Source organism: Vipera ursinii (genome assembly GCF_947247035.1).
Source record: "Vipera ursinii genome assembly, chromosome: 10".
Lineage (NCBI taxonomy): Eukaryota > Metazoa > Chordata > Lepidosauria > Squamata > Viperidae > Vipera > Vipera ursinii.
The window spans coordinates 21,200,197-21,220,198 of NC_139520.1; the positions used below are offsets into that span (position 1 = coordinate 21,200,197).

Here is a 20,002-nt window from a genome sequence, read left to right on the forward strand (position 1 = left end):
AGAAGGAAATGACAGCAGTGTTCCAATATTTGAGGGGCTGCCACAAAAAAGAGCAGGTCAACCTATTCTCCAAGGCAAGACAAGAAACAATGAATGGAAACTAGTCAAGGAGAGAAGCAAACTAGAACTAAGGAGAAATTTCCTGACAGAACAATTAGTCAGTGGAACAACTTGCCTCCAGAAGCTGTAGGTGCTCCATCACTGGAGGTTTTTAAGAAGAGATTGGGCAGCATGACCCTCATCTGCCAAGCTGGGCTGTAAAGAGGAAGGTGGGTGGGGTGGGGAGAGGAAGGGGACGAACTGTGTTTTATCTAGCCTTGAAGATTTACTAGCAGCTTTGTTCCCTGGGGCCATTAATCATTCCACGAAGACACCAATGCCTGAGGACACTGCTACAGCACAGCAAATACCACTCCACAACCTTTTGATGGTGGCCATAAAATAAACAAGTTAGTCAAGCATTTCATTGGCGGCACAGAAGAAACAACACCAAATTCAGGGCAGAAATCAACAGTGGCCAACCGTGCCTGAAGGAGGGTGGGCAGGGAACATAATTCTACAAGAGATCATTTCCAAAGGGTGGGAGCTATTATTAGCAAGACCCAGCCTAAGCTCACTGTGCCAACCAACCAACTTACTCCTGCTTCAACAGAGTAACTCGCTTAGTAGATTGGCCAAAACTGTCAGTATAGCGTGCCTGGACCTTAGCACAGCCTTCAACAGTCTTTCGACAGATGTTCCTCAATATAATGATTAAAAATAGCCTAGAGGAGACTCTTATGAGATGGACTGAAGGATGGTTGGATGACCACAGCTCATTAATGGGTCCATGATGGCTTGGAAGACAGGATCAAGTGGAGGGCCAGAGGGTCTTCTGCCGGTCACCATTCTTATCAATGACATAATGAGGGACTTGAGGGGACATTTATCAAATCTGCAGAAGATACAAAGCCAGGAGGGATGACTCAAACTGTAGAAGAAAGGAAGAGGACTCAGAAAGATCTCGACAGGCTGGAGCAATGGGCAGAAATGAAAAGGATGGACTTTAACCAGGGGGAAATGTCAAGTTGTGAGTCTGAATATAAAAAAATGAAAAGATCGAAGCACGAGATGAAGACTTGGCTTGACCACAGAGCCTGGGAAAGGGACTAGGGGTCTCCTTGTGACCTCAGGTTAAACACGAGTCAATAGTGTGATGCAGCTGCTAAAAGGCAAACATTATCTTAGCAAGGGTGTCGTGTCCAGCTAATGGGACATCGATCCACTCTCACATGCCCTGGTAGGTGTCTGGTTCTGGGCAGCACAGCCTCAGAAGGGCAATGGCAAAGTGGAGCAGGTTTGCAGAGGTGCTACCAAGATGATGAGGGGCCTGGAAACCATGAGGAACATTTTAAGGATCTGGGCATACTTAGACTCCAGAGGAGAAGACTTGAGGGGAGATGAGAAAGAAGTTATCGAATAACTTCTTAAAGACTGTCCCACAGTGCCGGGAGCAGGGTGCTATCAGAAGCAGTGGGTTAGATTTACAAGGAAGATTTACAGGTTGAAGGTCAGGAGGCCCTTGCCAATGATATGACCTCTAAGTCAACGACATGGGCTACTTCATGAAGTGACAGGTTCCCCTTTCTTGTCGGTCATGAAACACGCTTGGAGATCCACTGTCAGAGAGACACTACAGGAGGATCCTGCCAGGTGCAGGAGGCCAGACTAGGTGGCTTCTAAGATCCCTTCCAACTTTGTGGTTTTTTGCTCCCTTGTTTTATGCCACTGGAATAATCCTTCCATGGGCAAAATTCTGAGATTTTTTTTTCCCATCGCCCCTTTGCTTCCAATAGAGAGAAATGTCTTGTGGGGATCCTGGAAAGCTACTAGCGAAGACGACCAGCTGTCGTGGGGGAGAAGAGGCATTAGTCTCCACGAGGCAAAGAAGCCATTTGAGGCCCTGGAAGATGGAGCTGGGCTGGGCTGGGCGAGAAGGCAGGATCAGCTCCCAGCAAGGCAAGGAGAAGCCTTTCCCGCTGTGTCTCTGCTGTAGCTTGAGATGCGCCTCCACGGGGTGGGAAGAAGGGGGTGAGCAGGGCGGGGCTGAGACAAGGAGCGCCATCCGTCATTCCCCCTGGGCAATCTCTGCCAGCGAGGCCACGAGACATGGCCTATTAGCTTTAAGATAGAGCATTCTTCATTCCACCCAGCCGTTCAAAGACTGCTTGATCTCTCGGTAACGTCTCGCCTCTAATGGATGGGCATCGGCCACTGATTTGAGCCTTTCAGGAGCCTTTCTCTTCCCCTCCTCCCCTCCCCCTACCCCCTTCTCCTTTGACCAGGCGCCCTCCTCTCCCCAGCCCCCCCCCCCCAGAAAGAGAGAAAGAGCGAAGGCTTCCATCAAAGCTCTCTACGAGGATGGATGGCTCGCAGCATCCGTTGAGTCAGCTCCCGCTCCTCCGCAGAGCGCTCCCTGGTGGCATTAGGGCTTCATTAGCTTCAAATTGTTGGAGCAGATAAATTATCGCCTCCTCTCCAGGGTGAGGGCCCATTCCAGGGGCAGAGAGCTTCCATCTGAAGTGATGGGTTTTGGCAGGAGAGGAGGAAGAGAGGGCCAAACGTGGGGAGGAGGGAGACTCCGCCTCGTCAAAGCGATGGGGGCGACGGAGGGGGGGACCAGACGAGAATGCTGGCTTGCCGCTGCCTGAAGAGACACGGAGGGCTGGAGAGATGGATTCGGGCTTCAAAAGCTCAGGAAAACCCAAGGAACGGATGGTGGCAACGGATGGTGATGGCTTTAAATCCACCCGGTGCCCTGGATGCCCAGGGGGTCTCCGAGGGTCAACCCCAAAGAGACCACAGCTAAGCAGAGGTTCTTTGGCTTCTTTCTGCCTGCCCAATATCCTGTTGCAGCGAAAAGACTCAGGGTATCTGAATATTCATCCCAGTCTATTCAGTTCAGGATATTGCATTTCATTCATCCATTCTTCCCCTCATCATTTTTGCAAACCAGGCCTGAGAAGGCTACCTTTTCATTTCAACGAGATCAAAGCTCTCTCTCTCTCTCTCTCTCTCTCTCTCAGTGTGTGCGTGTGTGTATTTTGTGTGTGTTTGTTTCTCTGCTGGGGCATCATCTGTAGGCTCACAAGCAACTGGGGAGACGGCTCTCTCTTCCCCTCCCCCCTCCTTTTCTCTTTGTGGTTTAATTAGTATTTCCAAGTGCTGTGATCCCACTGGGAAACCGGGTAAAATACAAGGGAAGGATAACCACCAACAATGATTCTTAATTAGCAAATGCTCCAGCTCTTTGCTACTGTCTGCAAGAGAGTAAGAGGGAAGGAGGCAAAAAAAATTGCAAGCAGCAAATATAGCCAGACAGTCTGGCCCGATGCGGGAAGAAACCTCAGAGGACGGGGTGTGTGTCTGCACGGATGAGAGAAGCTATTATGCTCTACTTGTTGCTTAATCCAAAACACGGGGTAGGCTGGTGTTGTCTTCTCCCAGCTGGGAACCTCTGCCATAAATACACGATGTGCTTTGTTGCCTTAAATTAGGCTTCTGCAATCTGGTGTCCCTCCAGATGTGTCGCTACCCAATGCTCAGCCTCTCTAGTCAGTCCAGAGCGGTTAACCCGGCGCATTAAGAGGGCATCAGGTCGAGGCACGCTGTACCAGGTGTTCAAGGGGCTGCTTTGGCTCTGCTAGACAATCAATAAACCTTTGGGGATAGAAAGAAGAAACAGGAAGCCTTTGTTCTGAATCCAGCCCACAGCCAGCGCCTCCGCTCCCCACTTCAATAGCTGTGGCCAGAGGAGATGCTGTGAGCCGAGACAGATGGAAACCTGGGAGGGGAGAGCTATGAAGTCAGCCTAGTTCCAGAAGATTTTTGACCCTCGTTCCTTCTGTGGGCCCTGAAGCCCTAGGAGAAAACAGTGAAGGAAACAGAGAAGAAGAAAAAGGAAGGGGGACACCATCGCTTTAAAGGTCTATCAGCAAGAAGAGAGTAATTTCTTGCTTTGGGTTATCTGAAAGGCCCAAATAACATTAACTAACTTACGGGACAATGCCATTGGGTTGAATGTTCGGGGCAATATTAAAAGGCCTTTCACATGATTAGAAAATGGTTTTAATTTTTAATTTTAATTTTAATCCCATTTATATCCCGCCCTTCTCCGAAGACTCAGGGCGGCTTACAATTTAAGCACAAACCAATGTGCTTAGCAAGGTTACCTAGAGAGTGATCATTGACTGTTGCACAGAAAGTATCTTCTCTCCTTCGTGGGAGTCCTTAAGAGGATAACGGCCAATAACAGTCGTCACAGGGATGAGCCTGGATTTCTTCCATATTCAGGGCTTGTATTTGATGGTTAGAAAGACTGACCCAATCTGAAGCTGAACAAGAGCAGGCCAACACCGGCCCTCCGGGTGTGTGATGTAGTGCAAGGGGCCTCCTGGCTCCGAAGGTTATTTCCAAGACCAGTGCAAGTTTTCATATTTACTATCTGTCTATCCCTTCCGTTGCAAGCAAAGGTTTCCTTTGCATTCTCATGTTCCTGAGTTAAAATCTCTGCTCCATGCACTTGGTTGGTCTGCCCGGATCAAATGTCTTCGTTCGACATAGGGGAAAGGTTTATAATTCACAGAATAGTAAGAGAAAAACTGAGAAGTATTTGCTAGAACTGAGGGATAAGTTATATTTTGTCGGGGAAGCTTTGCACAAATCTAGCTTATGGCTTCCCATAAACTTTGGGCGTCACTTCTCCTGCATGCTCTTCATCGCCCTTTCTTTCCCACCTTTTCCCTCTCCCTTCCAAACAAAGCCAACACTCCAGTCCTCTCCCAAGAGGGGCCTTTTTGGAGCGGGGGGGGGCTCACCTGTCGTCCTTCACTTCTCCAGACGCCGTTCACAGTTTTGGTTGGTGCAATGGTGACCACCGGAGGCGTGTTCGGCACACTGTGCCCTCCTGGAGGAACGATGAGAGGCCCCATGGGTCCTCGCTTGGGCGTGCTCGCCGGAGAGCTGTGATTGGTGGCTGGCGAGGAAACTGGAGACGATTCGCTGCTTATCGAAGACCCTAAAATCCAGAGAAAGAGATGCATTAGGAAGGAAGAGCTGATGCAGTGAATAGTCTCCAATGGAGGAGAGTATTTGTAGCTCAGGGTCAAAAATCAGGGGTCCTCGGTGCTCTCTGACCTTGCCTGTTTTCTTGCAGATGTTTCACTACCCAAAACTAGGTAACATCATCAATGCTAGTTAGTATAGGACTGATGATCTTACCTAGTTTGGGTAATGAAACGTCTGCAAGAAAGCAAGCAAGCTCAGAGACCACCGAGGACCCCCGAGTTACTAGTTACAAGAGCAAGACCCAAAACCTTCTCAAAAACTGCCCCGCAAGAACATCTTCCAAACACGGGTTCAGAGGCATCAAAAGCTATTGGCTGATCCTGCTCCACGGTCATCAGGCCTCTGCTGTGATCTGGGTTCTGAGCAGAAGTGGTGTTCCAGGAGGACTCAAGCAGTTTCTGCCAGCAGCTCCTCAAAGAAGGTGCCAACAGATGCCCTGGAGTTCCAAAACCCTCTTTCCAGTGTGAATCCAGACTGCTGCCCAGACTTAACAGGCCTCCAGCTTAGATTCCGTAACGTTTGGCAAAAGAAAACGGCTTCCGCCGGGAAAGGGAAAAGACGGCCAGATGGAAATGGAATGGAAATGCTTCCCAAACACCACAGCAGAAGTTACTACTACCGGTAGGATACAGACATCTCTCTTAGCATCCCAGTAGAGCATCACAATCTAGAGTTGGTATCTCCTCTGTTACTGAAAGAGATGAGATTTTGGATAAACAGAATAAACCCTCTTTTTTAAAAAAAAAAGCCTTTGGCAAGACTTAACCATGATTTGCAGAAAACAATGGATGAATCTGAAGTACATCCACCTTGGAGTTACAGCCGAGAAGGACACGTATAGAGAAGATGATGGTTGTTGCAGAAATACTATCAGGATGCCAATGAGGACTCTCCTGTGAAATTTCTGTGGGTACTTCTGGACAAGCCTACTGCAAAGAAAACAATGTATTTCAAGGAATTCTCTGGGTGGACAGATATGAGGCACTGAAGCAGAGGAGAGCTGAGAGTTAACGAAAGATGACTCTCCTACAGAGCAAGGAATGACAAATGAGTCACAAAACCGGTTCTTTCATCATCCCACGTATGTACCTTCTTAAGAATGAATGCCTTTGTACTCAACTCCAATGTCCCTGGACATTTCCAGGACATGCCAAGTTCTAGTTTGCAAAACACTGGCTGGATCTTCAAGAAATGAAACACTTGGAGGAGTTAGTGGCAGATGACCGGAGATGACCTGGTCCAATGAGGGGAACGGTCAACCATCTAAACAAAGCTGGTGGAAAAGTGGTCATGTCCTCCTGTTTTCCAGAAAACATTTGGATGGATAGATGGATGGATGGATGGATGGATGGATGGATGGATGGATGGATGGACAGACAAAGAGAGAGAGAGTGATAGAGTAGATAGGGAGGTGGGTGGGAGAGAAAGGGAGAGAGAGAGAGGGGGGGCAAAATGACTTATGTCTATGGAGATTCTGAGTCATTCAGGTCATGGTTGTCCCAAAACACATGGCACAACATAGGAGAACAAACCCATCAAGTCAAGATTCAGCAGTCCATCTGCATTTGAAAGACAAGGGTTACTCTCTTGAAGGCAGCAGAGGAAGACCCCTCAACCTTCTACTGATGGTGGCTATGGTGCTTTATTCATTATTCCCTGGCTCTGGCACCCTACCTTCCTCCTGGAGAGCACTGATGCTGCTGGCTCTTGACAAAGGAAGCCGCAGATATGGATTTGACACCCACCAAAGTCTATCTTGTCAGTGCGAGGCTGACAACAATTAGCAGCCTTAATCCCCTTTGAGCTGGGAAGCCATTACTCACCACCAAGAGCCTTATCAGTCAATACCATCACAAAGAAGCGGGCAATTAATGAAGCTAAAGTCTTACTTCAGAACCCTTAATTCTCACTGTGTGGCTTGGAAAAAGGGAGGGTTTGTGATCGTTATAATTAACTGGCGGTATTCAGCCAGGAGTTATTCAGTGAAAGTAATCTGGGCTTGGAGATGACAAGAGGCACCGTGTGGCACCATCACCTTTGTTATTTGACCTCCTACTTTCCATTCACTGATAGCAGATTAGCAGGCAAGGCTGACAGGCAAAGGTAATTAACAGCTGAGACCCTCCGAAGTCACACAGGCAGGGGGGGAGGGGAAACAAGGGGGGGGGAGAGTGAACAAGACCCAGCATGGATCTGAACCTGCTGAAGCTTGCCATCTGCAAATGTGGCTGCTCACATTCGGCCCCAATGCCCCTCCTTTTGAAGAAGGAACATCTTTCCAAAATCCAGGTGCTTCCAGGAGAAGTCAATCCATATATGGATCTCTGGGCTGGGACCATGGGGCAAGGGATGAGGAGGAGGAGGAGGAGGAGGAGATCTTATTCCTCCAGAGTCTTTTCTGTCAGCTCTGGACCAAGTGGGTTGAATTTGGTGGCCTCAGAATTGTTCAGAGTGGCCCTCAAAACAAGGTCCATGAGATGCCGTTGGACTGTAGAACCTTTCTTCCCACCCCTGAAGTTGTCAGAAGTTGTGGGTGCTTCATCAATGGAGGTTTTTAAGAAGAGACTGGACAGCCACTTATCTGAAATGGGATCGGGTCTCCTGCCTGAGCAGGGGGTTGGACTAGAAGACCTCCAAGGCTCCTTCCAGTTCTATTCTGGTTGACTGATTGATTATCCGAAGCAAGAAATACAGCTTTTATTAAATCCCTGCCCTTAGATACATGCCATGTCAATTCCTGGAGCCAAACATAAAGGAGACAATTAAGCTCCATCTGGGAGAAGGACCAGGGAATGTTCTTCCCAGAGGCTGCTGGATAAGGTACATTTTCCTTTGAAATTTTTAATTTCCTGCTTGCTAGGATCAGCAAAAAGGGACGCGGTGGCTCAGTGGGTTAGGACGCTGAGCTTGTCGATCAGAAGGTCAGCAGTTTGGCGGGTCGAATCCCGAGTGCCGCGTAACAGAGTGAGCGCCTGTTACTCGTCCCAGCTTCTGCCAACCTAGCAGTTCGAAAGCACGTAAAAATGCAAGTAGAAAAATAGGGACCACTACGGTGGGAAGGTAACAGCGTTCCGTGCGCCTTTGGCGTCTAGTCATGCCGGCCACATGACCACGGAGACGTCCTCGGACAAGTGCTGGCTCTTTGGCTTTGAAACGGAGATGAGCACCGGCCCCTAGAGTCGGAAACGACTAGCACGCATGTGCGGGGGAACCTTTACCTTTACCTTTAGGATCAGCAAGTGAGGCTAAGGCAGGGAAGACGGAGCCAAGCCAAGCTCAACTGCGGCCATTAGCTCAAGGACTCCCTGTACTTGTGTTTTCTAGAATCTACCCAACTGGCAGGTTGTCCCACCATCTTATTCTGAGGGACCAATACAGCGCTGACACATTCCCTCCCCCCCCACCACCAATCTAGGCAGAAATACACACACAGCCACTTTGAACTCAATTAATATCCATTTGATATCACTAAATATGTTAAGCAGCTTCCTGTTTCCGAAAAGGCTCCATGCTAACTAACCAGATGCACCAAGGCACATCCCTCTCCTGGCTGCTTCAGAAGCTCCGCTCGCCTCTCTTGGGAGATGAAAGAGAATGGATTTGCAAGGAGGAGGCTGTGCCTTGCCTTGGATCCACACGCCAGTTGTGTTGCCTACCGAGCAAGAGACACAATATTCCTGTCTCAAGGGGAGGGTGGCCTTTCTATGCTCAGTTGGGCTCTGGGTGGTTTTCTAGATCTCTTTCTGATCTTCTCAGAACCATGTGGGATAAATTTACAGCTCCAGCTTCTCAATGAAAGAATCAAGAGCTGAAGAGGCTTCTTGGAGAAGAAGCAAAAGGTCTTCAAAGAAAAACAACAAAGCCTCTTGAAAAAGCACCTTTGGGACAACCGTGACCTGGAGGACGGAGAATCTCCATAGACCTTCTGGCCTTTGGTTTCCCAGCCTCTGTTTTTTAAATTTTGTAAAACTTTTCAATAAAAAAAAGAGAAAGTTAACTAGGGAGACACCAGCACCACCCCGCCCCAAATAATAGCCAAATAGTCTCCACCAGTCCCGAGCTCTCTCTTCAATATGTCAAGTTATTATCCCTGGATTAGCACCTGAAAACGCAGCTTCTGGATCGGCCTTTCACCAAGACATTTAACCCGGCTTGATACCGTGCACAAAACAGCCCTGTCACTCAACCATGTGCCTTTCCATCAATTCTTTTCAAATTTCACTCTTTCTGCCTCTCCTTCGCTGCTTCCCGCTCTTCATAATCCTGCCTTAAAAAGCCCTAGATTGAACCATCGCCAGAACCCACAGAGGCACAGTAGACCGAAAAAGAGATTCTTCCTTTTTTTTTTCTTTTTCTGGCCATCAAATCATACCGCCATTACATCTAAATCCACAAAGAAGAAAAGCTTTCCTCCGTTTTTCTTCCCCCCCCCCCCGCATTTCCAACCAAATCTTGCTGGGGTAGATATTTGTATATAGCTTGCAAAGGGGAAATTACGGCACCGGGAAGGGGGAGGGAGGGAGAGAGAGTGGGTGGGTGGGGGGCTGGAGGAAGGCAGGCCCACCTCAGGAAATCAATGTCCAAATCCTGTAATGTGGCTTTTGATGGGCTACGCAGTCAGCAGCGGGAGAGGGGAGGGAGAAAAGGGATGGGGAAGGCTACACTTCACGGTGGGGAAAATTGGGGAGGGAACAGAAAGATGAGAGAAGAAGAGGTGAAACATCTTCTAATCTATAGCATTTCGCAAATTGATTTCTCCTTTAGGGAGAAGAGAAAAGGAGGGAGGCCGTACTCGGATGATTAACACTCTCTGAAGAAAGGACCGGTAATTTCCCCCACAATAATACATTTTCTGCCTCTTTTCCTCGGCTGCTCGTAGCATTTAAGTGTCTGATTAGCTCGGCCTGCTTCAGCCTTCCTTTGAGGGAGAGGCTGGAAACATTCAGCTGCTTTGCAACTTGTCTTGCCTACAACCTCAATTCCAGGAGAGGCAAAGCCATCAGGAAGGCTGGGAGGCTAAAAGGACCAGGGGTGACATGATAGCGGTCTTCCAATATTTGAGGGGCTGCCCCAAAGAAGAGGGAGTCAACCTGTTCTCCAAAGCACCTGAAGGCAGGAGAATAAGCAACGGATGGGAACTCATCAAGGAGAGAAGCAACCTGGAACTAAAGAGAAACTTCCTGACAGCGAGAACAATTAATCAGTGGAACGGCTTGCCTCCAGACCTTGTAGGTGCTCCATCACTGGAGGTTTTCAAGAAGAGACTGGACAGCCATTTGTCTAGAATGGCACAGGGCCTCCTCCTTGAGCAGAGGGTTAGACTAGAAGACCTCCAAGGCCCCTTCCAACTCTGTTATTCTGTTATTCAGAATTGCTCCGAGCCCTAAGCTGAGCATATGGGATGAATCTATATAGCAGAGCAGGCCCCTAGAGAAATTGCTTCCATGGGGGGGGGGGGGGAGAAACAAAATTGCTGTTTTGGCTATTACGCTGCAAAGGTGAGAGTAACCACCAGCCCTCCTCCTCTTTCACAAGCTGCATCGAATCCTCAAAAGCCTCCAAGTTGTTTCCTGCTCTGGGAAAGTTGCCTTTGGCTCGTCTTAAGAGCACAAATTTGCTCACCTGCAAGCAAAGACCCAGGGCTGCATTCCAGCCATTCTTCATTGACTCTCAACTCCAATTTGGATAATTGCAACACACAAGGAAGCCTCTGTGGGAAGAAAGACGCCTCCGAAAGGAACAGACCTGGTGGCATAACAAAGCAGCCACTACGGGATCTAGGATACCAAAAGAGTCGGCGAGATGCTGTGCAGAAGGTAGAGGGGTGGTGGGGAATTCCCGATGGGGGTCAGGAGCCCCCCCCCTTCAAAGGGGCCTTGAGCTGGCAACCGCAAGCCGTGGATTTTAACAGAGCCAGGAAGAACAATTTCATTTCATCCTTCTCCTGCTGGGAAAGCCATCTGTTGACTCCGGGCTCTTAAGGAGATGAAGCCTCTGGCTGCTGCTGGCCTACACAGGACTTTTTGCTCTCCAAAGCAATGCAGCAGGCCCACCAGGTGAAATTTCCTGGCTCCCCAGTCCCCCTCCCCAACTTTTAGAGAGAGCCAAAAAGCTATTAATCCACCCCATCCTTCCATAAGGGTCTGGTCATAGGCAGCTTTCCTTCCTGTTAGCCTTGGGAATCTGGGTGTGAAGCTGCCCGAGGTCCGAAGGAGGCACCTTGGTTCTTCTGCTCCACTCCTATCTGCACCTCAAGAGGGGGAAACAAAGGCCGTCCTTTACCTTCACAGAGCCTGACAGTTCTTAAAGGGAACGTGGGCATTTGCCATCAGACTGGGCTGGGCTCCCCCCACCCCCCCCCTTTTTTTATTTGCAGAGGAACAGCTGCTCAGCAATAAAGACAGGGACCCTCCGTGCCAAAGATCCGTCACTCAAGGCTGCTGCCTCCAGAGAGAACCCGTCTTGGGTAGCAAGTTGCCTTTCAACGTGGGACCTCAGGGAGCATCTGCCCGGCTGCCGAGCAGCTTTCTAGGTGTTCTCCTCTAAGGTGGGGGCTGCTTTTGCCTCTCCTCCAGAGGAAGAGACACCTTTGCTTTCAAAGGTCAAGGCAAATGAAGATTTAAACAGAAAGAGAACTCTGACTTGTAGTTCTAGCCCGGACTAGATTAAACTCTTCTTCTTCTTCTTCTTCTTCTTCTTCTTCTTCTTCTTCTTCTTCTTCTTCTTCTTCTTCTTCTTCTTCTTCTTCTTCTTCTTCTTCTTCTTCTTCTTCTTCTTCTTCTTCTTCTTCTTCTTCTTCTCCTCCTCCTCCTCCTCCTCCTCCTCCTCCTCCTCCTCCTCCTCCTCCTGTTTCCTAGATTAAATTATTCTTTGTCTCTCTTTTCTCTATCCCTCCTATCTAAATTGCAGTTTCTTCTTCTCCTTCTTCTCCTCCTCCCTCTCCCCTCCCCCTCCTTCCCTTCTTCTCACCTCTTCCTCCCCTCTTCTCCTTCTCTTACTTCTTCTCCTCTTCCTCTTCCTCCCCTCTTTTCCTTCTTTCTCCTCCTCCTCCTTTTGTTCCCCCCCCCAGCAAGCTTCTCTGCTGCTCCGCTGACTTCCATCCCCATCTCTTCCTGCTGGCTCCTACCTTCAACGGGGCCCCAGTTAAATAGCCCATTAAAGAGCAAAATATTCAGATGTGCGTTTCGCCATCCTGGCACCCAGCAGCAGCCGACTTTCTTATTTAGCGGAGGAGCTTTGGATGGTGAAAGAACAGATTTAGGAGCCCGAGGAAAAATAAAATTTCACTGAAGCATGGCAGCGGCAATGAGACCTATATTTGCAGGGGAAAGGACAAATTCTTTTCCTCTGCTCACTACAGACTTTCTCTGGGGGTACAACAAATGATATGGCATTTGGATTACTCTGTCTGAATTGAATTTTTAAACTGCCCCCTCGAGACACAATGCCGAGGAAAGACATTAGCCCATCAAGCGGCGGGGGAGAGAAGAGAATTCAATGGCTAAAAATAAAACAAGCGTTTGAGCAGGGAGGAAGGAGTGACGGGGGAGGAGAACACTGCCAGGAGGAGACCTGACTGGCTCCGCAAATGATGGGGCTGGAGAAGCAGCCAGCCTTGCTCTGCAAAAACGGTGCCGCTGCTGGCGATGGCGGAGTCCTGAACTAGCAATTTCCTCCTTCCAGAATTAGGCACTGGCGCACCGGATGTCCTTCTAGAAGGACGCGGCATTTCTATCCCTCTCTGTCTTCAGAGGTGCAAGAAGTCCGGCTGAGGAGGTCCCCAAGGGTCCTCAGCCTCTGGCCCTTCCCTTTGGGAGAAATGGGAAGAATGTCTTTCATGGGCACTGTGTCTCGAGGGGGCAGACACACTTAGCCCTGTTGGTGCAGTGGTTCAAAGATAGCATAGCAGGCAAACTCTGCCCGCAGCCAGGAGTTCGATCCTGATGGGTCTCAAGGTTGGCTCAGCCTTCCATCCTTCCAGGGTCAATAAACTGAGGACCCAGGGGGCAAGATGCAAATAAGGTTTACATGGTGAACCGCCCAGGAAGTGCTGTAAAGTGCCGGGGGGGGGGTGATATATAAGCCTAAATGCTACCGTTGTATATATTTAGTAAGTAAATAAATCAATAACATATTTCAAGGGCACCTTTGGCTATTCACCTTTCAATGACGCCAGCAATAGAAATTGTATCATTTGTGAACGTGGAGGACTTGCAAGAGTAAGGAGGAACAAGAAAGCTGGTGAGACTTTGTGGGCTAGATCCTTTGAGATACTGAGATTGGGAAGGGGCTGGGATGCCTCCTGTCTCTACTGAAGTTGCTTGCCCTGCTTGGCTGGCGTACCCCTCTTATCTCCGAACCCAACGGACCACCAACTTCCCTCTCTTACCTCTGGGTTCCTCAGCCTGTTTGGCTAGTTTGCGCAAGGCGGCGGCAAAGCTGGAGGAGGGCACAGCTTGGACTTGTAAAGTGCTGTTGGCTGCCGGACTGCCACTGGGCACGAGGGCGCCATTGATAGGAGAAGGGGTCAGGGGGCTGACGGTGGCGGTGGTCCGGGTGGCGGTTGAAAGCATTCCTAGAGAGGGTGACTTTGGCTCATGGCTCATGCCTGAAACAACGAGAAAAAGAATCCACATCACTGGAAGAAAAGGCATCACACTCACATCATACACACACACACACACACACACACACAACACACACACACCCCAAGAGGAGCTAACCAGGTGCTGAAGATCCACATGGAGAGGAAGGAGCGAAGAACAAGAAGGAGAGGCGGAAAGATGCCCTCTTGGCTGCCCAAATAATTCTGCATTGACTTTCCAGGAAACTTCTGTATCCGGGTTGCCCACCCTTGGCACTTTTAAGACGCATGGATTTCACCTCCAGGAATTCTGGGAGTTGACATCCATGTGTCTTAAAGTTCCCAAGGTTGAGAAGGTCTGTTCTAGGCATTTTATAAAGGAAAACCTGGAGGACCACAGTTTAGAAAGGAAAAAGCTCCCTCCCCCAACTTGTGTGGAAAACAAAGCACCAATATCTGGGATGGGACAGTCCAGGAGATGCCTGTCCTGGCCATACCCACTTAACTTCTAGGACACTGTTTGCCCCCCATCTTGCCAGAAAATGGACTCTTCCAATAAGCTGCTTTGCTAGAGTAGATCGAAAAAGTCTCTGGGATCTCTTATGCTTCCATCTGCAGAACTCAGGTCGTCGTGTCCATCACCCCTTAACCCAGCCTTTCAGAGCATGGTGGTCTCCAGGAAGGAGAGTGTTCATTGAACTCCTATGAAGCTGCACAAACATGCATACACCCTGCCTTTTTCACATATGACACCACAAGCCTACAAGGAAGCAAGACGCCTCTCTGCTCATTTCTTCAAGCTATCAGAAACATGTCCAAGCTATTGCGACCCCCAAGGATTTCCTTGGCCGCATCAATGATTTCAGAGAAAACCCACGAATTTGTGGAAACCCTTTCACAACCTGCCTCACCATCTACCAAAAAACGATGCCTTAGGTCCAGTCCAACAGGGGATGCGGAACAAAAATGCCAACCTCAGTTGTGCAGGGAGACTAGCCACACTCACAGGGCACTGAGGTCCATCCATCATCTCCCACCACCTCACCAGTATCCTGTGGCCTTCCTCCCACCACCTCTGGAATTATGGGTATCCCTCAATACCATGGCTAAGCAAGACAGTGGTGAAGTCAGTTTGAGCCCATTTTACAACCTTTCTTGGACAATTGTTAAGCGAACGGCTGCATTTGTTAAGTTGCCGGCTGAATCTGGCTTCCCCATTCCAACTGTCACAGATACAGTTGCCACACATTCCAATTTCGATTGTGTGACAAGGGCAGGGCTAGGCAACGTGGGCTCTTTTATGACTCGTGGACTTCAACTCCCAGAATTCCTGAGCCAGCCACGCTGAGGGGAAAGGGAGAGGTTTCCAATCTGAGCCATGCTGGCTCAGGAATTCTGGGAGTTGAAGTCCACGCGTCATGAAGGGGCCAAGGTTGCCTAGCCCTGGACTAGGGGGATTCTACGACAATCATAAGTGTGAAAAACGGTCCTAAGTCACTTTTTTCAGCACCATTTTAACTTTGAACGGTCACTAAACAAAGGGTGGCACGTTGAGAACTATTTGTACCTGCCCAGCAGGACGGACACCACTGCTCTACTCACAAAGGATTTCAGGCGGGCGGAATCCCAGCGTGTCTTTTGCTACTCAGAGTCGTTTGCTATGAGATGGGTGGCAATAAATAATAATTCAATAAATAATTTGTTTAAACAAATTAAATGTCTTTTTCTTCAGGTGGCAGGCTTCTTGCAGCAAGAAAAAATTTCCCCCTACTTTTCCAGTCAAATCAAGAAAAATGCCCAAGATGAAACAACAGCCTAACCAGAAACACAATAAATAAATAAAAATAAAAGAGGAAAGAAAACTGTTTGCAGGATTTCAGCCCCAGGCAAGAGAGTCTCTCTCTCTCCCCCCCCCCTTTCTTTTTCTCTTTCTCCGTCTGTCTCACTCTCTTTTCTTGGATTACTTTTTTCTTTTGGCTGCCAGCAATCTCCCTTCAGAGGCCAAATCCTTTCCAGAGAATGTCCCCGAAGCAAGGGGGGGGAAGTGAGGGGGTGACTGCCCGGGGAACAATGGATTCAGGCCTCCTGTGAAGAACTGGGTTAAGGAAATAAAAAAGGCTGACACAGCCGCAGCCCGAAGGGAGGCGACGGGTCTTCCATCTGTTGACAAGGTAGGAAAAGAAACCAGAGTGAGCCCAAGAAAGCCAGACTTTGATTTTTGGAAAGAAAGTTTGGGAGGCCGAGGATGTGCCAGCCAGCCCAGGTCACGAGAGAGGTTCCCACCTTCCCAAGGCCAAGATCAGATAGATGCGGACTTGGGTAAAATTAAGAGCCTGGAGATTAAAACATATGAAGAACAGTTGTAGGAATTGGCTATGGCTAGTCTAGGGAAAAGAAGGAACAGGGGTGGCAGGATAGCAGTCTTCCAGTATTTGAGGGGCTGCCACAAAGAAGAGGGGGGTCCACCCATTTTCCAAAGCAACAGAAGGCAAGACAAGAAACAATGGATGGAAAGTCATCAAGGAGAGAAGCAACCTGGAATTAAGGAGAAACTTTCCCAACAATAAGAACAATTAACCAGCGGACGTTGTGGGTGCTCCAACACTGGAGGCTTTTAAAAAGAGACTGGACAATCACTTGTCTCAAATGGTATAAGGGTCTCCTGCTTGAGTAGGGGGTTGGACTAGAAGACCTCCCAGGTCCTTTCCAGCTCTCCAAGGATTGAAAGGCTACGTTCCACCCTTTAGGACTTTCAGAAGACCAGAGGTACCTCCAGACTTGGGATCCCAAGAAGAGGACATCGTAAACTCCTGGAGGGGTGCACCAATCAATCATCCCTGACCCCTTTTCCCCAACCTCCAGCCTCTTGGAGATGCTGTTCCTTCTACTCTGGAATGTCAGAGTCTCCTGCCTTTGAGAGAGGAACTGCTGATGCTGGGTCACTTAAAATAGAATTGCCAGCGAATGGCTTCATTAGCAAAGCTAAAATTAGCATCCCTCTTCAGCTTGTGTTGCAGGATGAGGGGTGGGGGGGCTCCCCGTCCCCCAGCCAAGGGACAAAGCAAGTACAGTGGGAAAATGTGCTCCATTTGCCCTCTCCCTGCCCTAGACGTTGGAAACTCTATATCCCCTAAAGCAGGGTTTCTCAGCCTCAGCAACTTGACGATGTGTGGGCTTCAATTCCCAAAATCCTTGGGAGTTGGTCCACACATCTTCAGGTTGCTGAGCTTGAGGAAAGGAAAAGGAGTAGAGCTGGAACCGTTCTGAATAATGCTTTCTGCACGCTGTGTCAACGGGTTTGCAAAATATCTTCTTCATCCTTTGGTTTTTGATCATGTACCACCCAAGATCGTACATCACTTCGGGCAAGATGGGCGGCCATATAAATTTGGCCAATAAAGAGCAGGACCCTTGCAAATTGGTGTACTAATGCTTCACTTGCCATTAACGAAGGCAGTCACTTTGGGCCGGAAATGGAGAGATTCCTTTATCTGATATTTGCATGGAGGGCACCGTCGTGCTGCGCAGGGTAATATGCAATAAGAACAGGAGAAAACCTTTGGAGCTTCAGCGCAGAGAGCCGTCAGAAAACAAAGGACAAAAAGTCCCATCCATTCGCCATTTATCAAAGTGAGGTCACTGCTTAGCAGAAAGGCCTGGCCAGGGTTTAGGCAGAGGCGAGGGGAAGCTGGCTGGCTGAGAGCCAAATCTTCTTTGTGCAGAAACATATGCTGCCTCTCTGGAAAAGAGCTTCAGCCATCCAAGTGGGCTTGTCAGGGAAGGGGTGGACTGAACTCTACCAGTTGCCCTCGCCTGTCGGGACCCAGCCTCTGCCTCTCTGCCCTCGTTACACCCGTGACTGCTAAACAAGGCACTCTTCCAGTTCTGCTCAGGTCAATGCATTTGAACTACAGCTGGGAGTGAAAGCTGCATAAGCAGGAAGAGTAGAGGACTGGAGAGAGAAGAAGATTCAAGAGACAGCTGTTCTCTTCCAGCTGCTGGAGGAGAAGAATATGTTGGGAGCCATGGTGTCTCTTCAATCCAACCATCTCACCTAAACAGTTCCCTCTTTGAATGCCACCTTGTCAACGTTGAGTCTTTGGATGCAACCGCAACTCTACGTAGACACAAGAAGGCTGGACATGCTGAGGTTCAGAACAGCCAAATGTCTCTTCCACTTTCCCCTTTGTGTTATGTACAGCTCTGGTCTAGAATGTGCTCTCCAAGTTGGCGGCTGCAACACTCATTGTTTCTAACACTGATGATGTTCCCTAGTTGGGTCATGAAACATCTGCAAGAAAACAACCAAGCTCAGAAAGTACCAAGGATCCCACAGTCGTCGTCCTCCTCCTCTTCCTCCCCACAAACCCCACTCCCTTCTAACACTGAGGATGATCCCAAGTTGGGTTATGAAACGTCTGCAAGAAAACAAACACAAAAGAAACCGAAAGCTCTGCTAGCTGGGGAATTCTGGGAGTTGAAGTCCAAAGATCTTCCAGCTGCCAATGTTGAGCAACATTGCTTCTAACAATGTAATCCTGCTGGAACGTATAATGTTACTCAGAGCTTCTGACTCTCCCCACTGAGCATAAATCGACCAGCCTCTCTGGAAAGCCAGCGGCTCCTACTCCCTTACCTTCCGTCCCCAGGTTCCTCCCCCTCGCAAGCTCCCAACAACCCATAAATGGCTCAAGAAGCATTACTTATCAGTGCTCAGCCAGCCGCCTGTGGCTTCCATAATTACCTCTGCTTTCATCTCCAGCTCTTCACAGGCACCCAGCTCCGAGTTTGTGACTTTGGTGCTTTGTAATTACCAGTTAATAGCTCCGATGAATTCTCGGCTGCCAACCCGCTTTCCCCTCTTCAAGTGCCAAATCCTGCCCCCTCTTTCTCCCCCTGACAGCCCCCTTTGGGATAATTATACCTCGGGAAGCAGAGCTCAGCAGGATACAAGCCCCCTCCTCCAATTCAGCTGTAGGTCCAAATCCCGTAATCACCCCTTCTGGGTAATTTTTTATTACTAGGGGAAAAAGATGTTTGTGTACAAGGACAGCCCAGGAATTCTGGTGCCCACAAAGGTGCATCTTTAGCATTCCTTGGGAACAAGCCTAGCCTGGAGGTGGGGGGCATGTGTGGGGGGAATGGGAAGCGTTAGTTCCCATCCTTTTTGACTGCCTAGGTACCCAGAGCACAGCACACGATGTTCCTTCACTTTGCTTAGCCCCACAAGATGGCCCTCCTCTCTGTAGCGAAAGCAGCTTGCAAGGGGACACAAGCTTCCTATCACGGCTCAGCAGGACTACTGCAGTCCCTCTGAATGGGGCTGCCTCTACATACAGGTGGTCTTCCAGTTGCAACCAATCGTTTGGTGACTGTTTGAAATTACAGCACTGGGAAAAGTGACTCACCTTATTGTGTGGCATCCCCACGGTCACATGATCAAAATTTAGGCGCTTGGCAACTGACGTGTATTTGCAACAGTGGAAACATCCCAGGGTTGATGTGGCTGCCATTTGAGAGCCCATCCCTTCCAACCTCCCGACAGCACAGTCAAAGGGTGATTTGCTTAAGGTCGCACAATTCACTGAACAACTGCAGTGATTTCCTTAACAACCAGGGCAGAAAAGGTCTTAAAATTAGGTGCAACTCACTTAAACTGGCTTAGCAATGGAAGATCTGTTCACAATTGTGCTTGTAAGTCAAAGACTGCCTGTCCCACTCAAAACGTGCAGCGATTAAAAAATGCGGTGGCCTATATGTTAACGGGCACCATGCAACACAAATACACTACAGCTGTCCCAAGAGGTTTTCAGGTAAGATTGAAAGGGCTGGTTGAAAGCGTTGACCTCCAAAACTTGGTATTATGATACATCCAACCATAATTGATCCTTCCAATACAAACAACCTGGAAAATATGGTGCATAGTCCCTCACTTCTGTGACTCTAGCAGGACTGAGACTAGGAGAAGCTACTTCTCCATCAGGTTCCAGGTGCTATGGAAGAACATTCTCAGCCTCAACGGTGACGGCCTTCAGAAGCAGGTCAAGACAAGTGTCTCCTGAGGCCTTTTGAAATTTAATTAGGCGATGACCCCATCATATTAAGTTTTTGTAGGCTGCTCCCATTTTACACTGAATATTGATTGTTTCGATTATTTGTTTATTGTACCGTGGAGGTTTTATTGTAACGCGATACAAGCTTATGCTCTAATTTTGTGCACTGCCGAGAGTTTCATGACTAGTGACAGCCTAAGCGACTAATACATACATTTGTCTACAGGTTTTTTCCAATTCTGGATGGTAAATCTCCATA

At 48.8% G+C, this 20,002-nt stretch overlaps 1 protein-coding gene across 6 annotated transcripts in view; it reads right to left on the reverse strand.

The window, feature by feature from the left end:
* The window catches only part of GSE1 (Gse1 coiled-coil protein), a 167,315-nt gene that overhangs the window by 22,874 nt on the left and 124,439 nt on the right, over nt 1-20,002 (reverse strand). For 4 of the 6 annotated variants that reach the window (XM_083370802.1, XM_083370803.1, XM_083370804.1 and 1 more), the window contains exons 2-3: nt 13,496-13,714; nt 4,857-5,056 (exon numbers count right to left, since the gene is read on the reverse strand). In XM_083370802.1, the coding sequence (XP_083226928.1) occupies nt 4,857-5,056; nt 13,496-13,714 (419 nt within the window). Of the gene's footprint in view, nt 1-4,856; nt 5,057-13,495; nt 13,715-15,257; nt 15,357-20,002 lie in introns of those variants that run through there. The other 2 variants (XM_083370805.1, XM_083370806.1) reach the window with 2 other exon arrangements.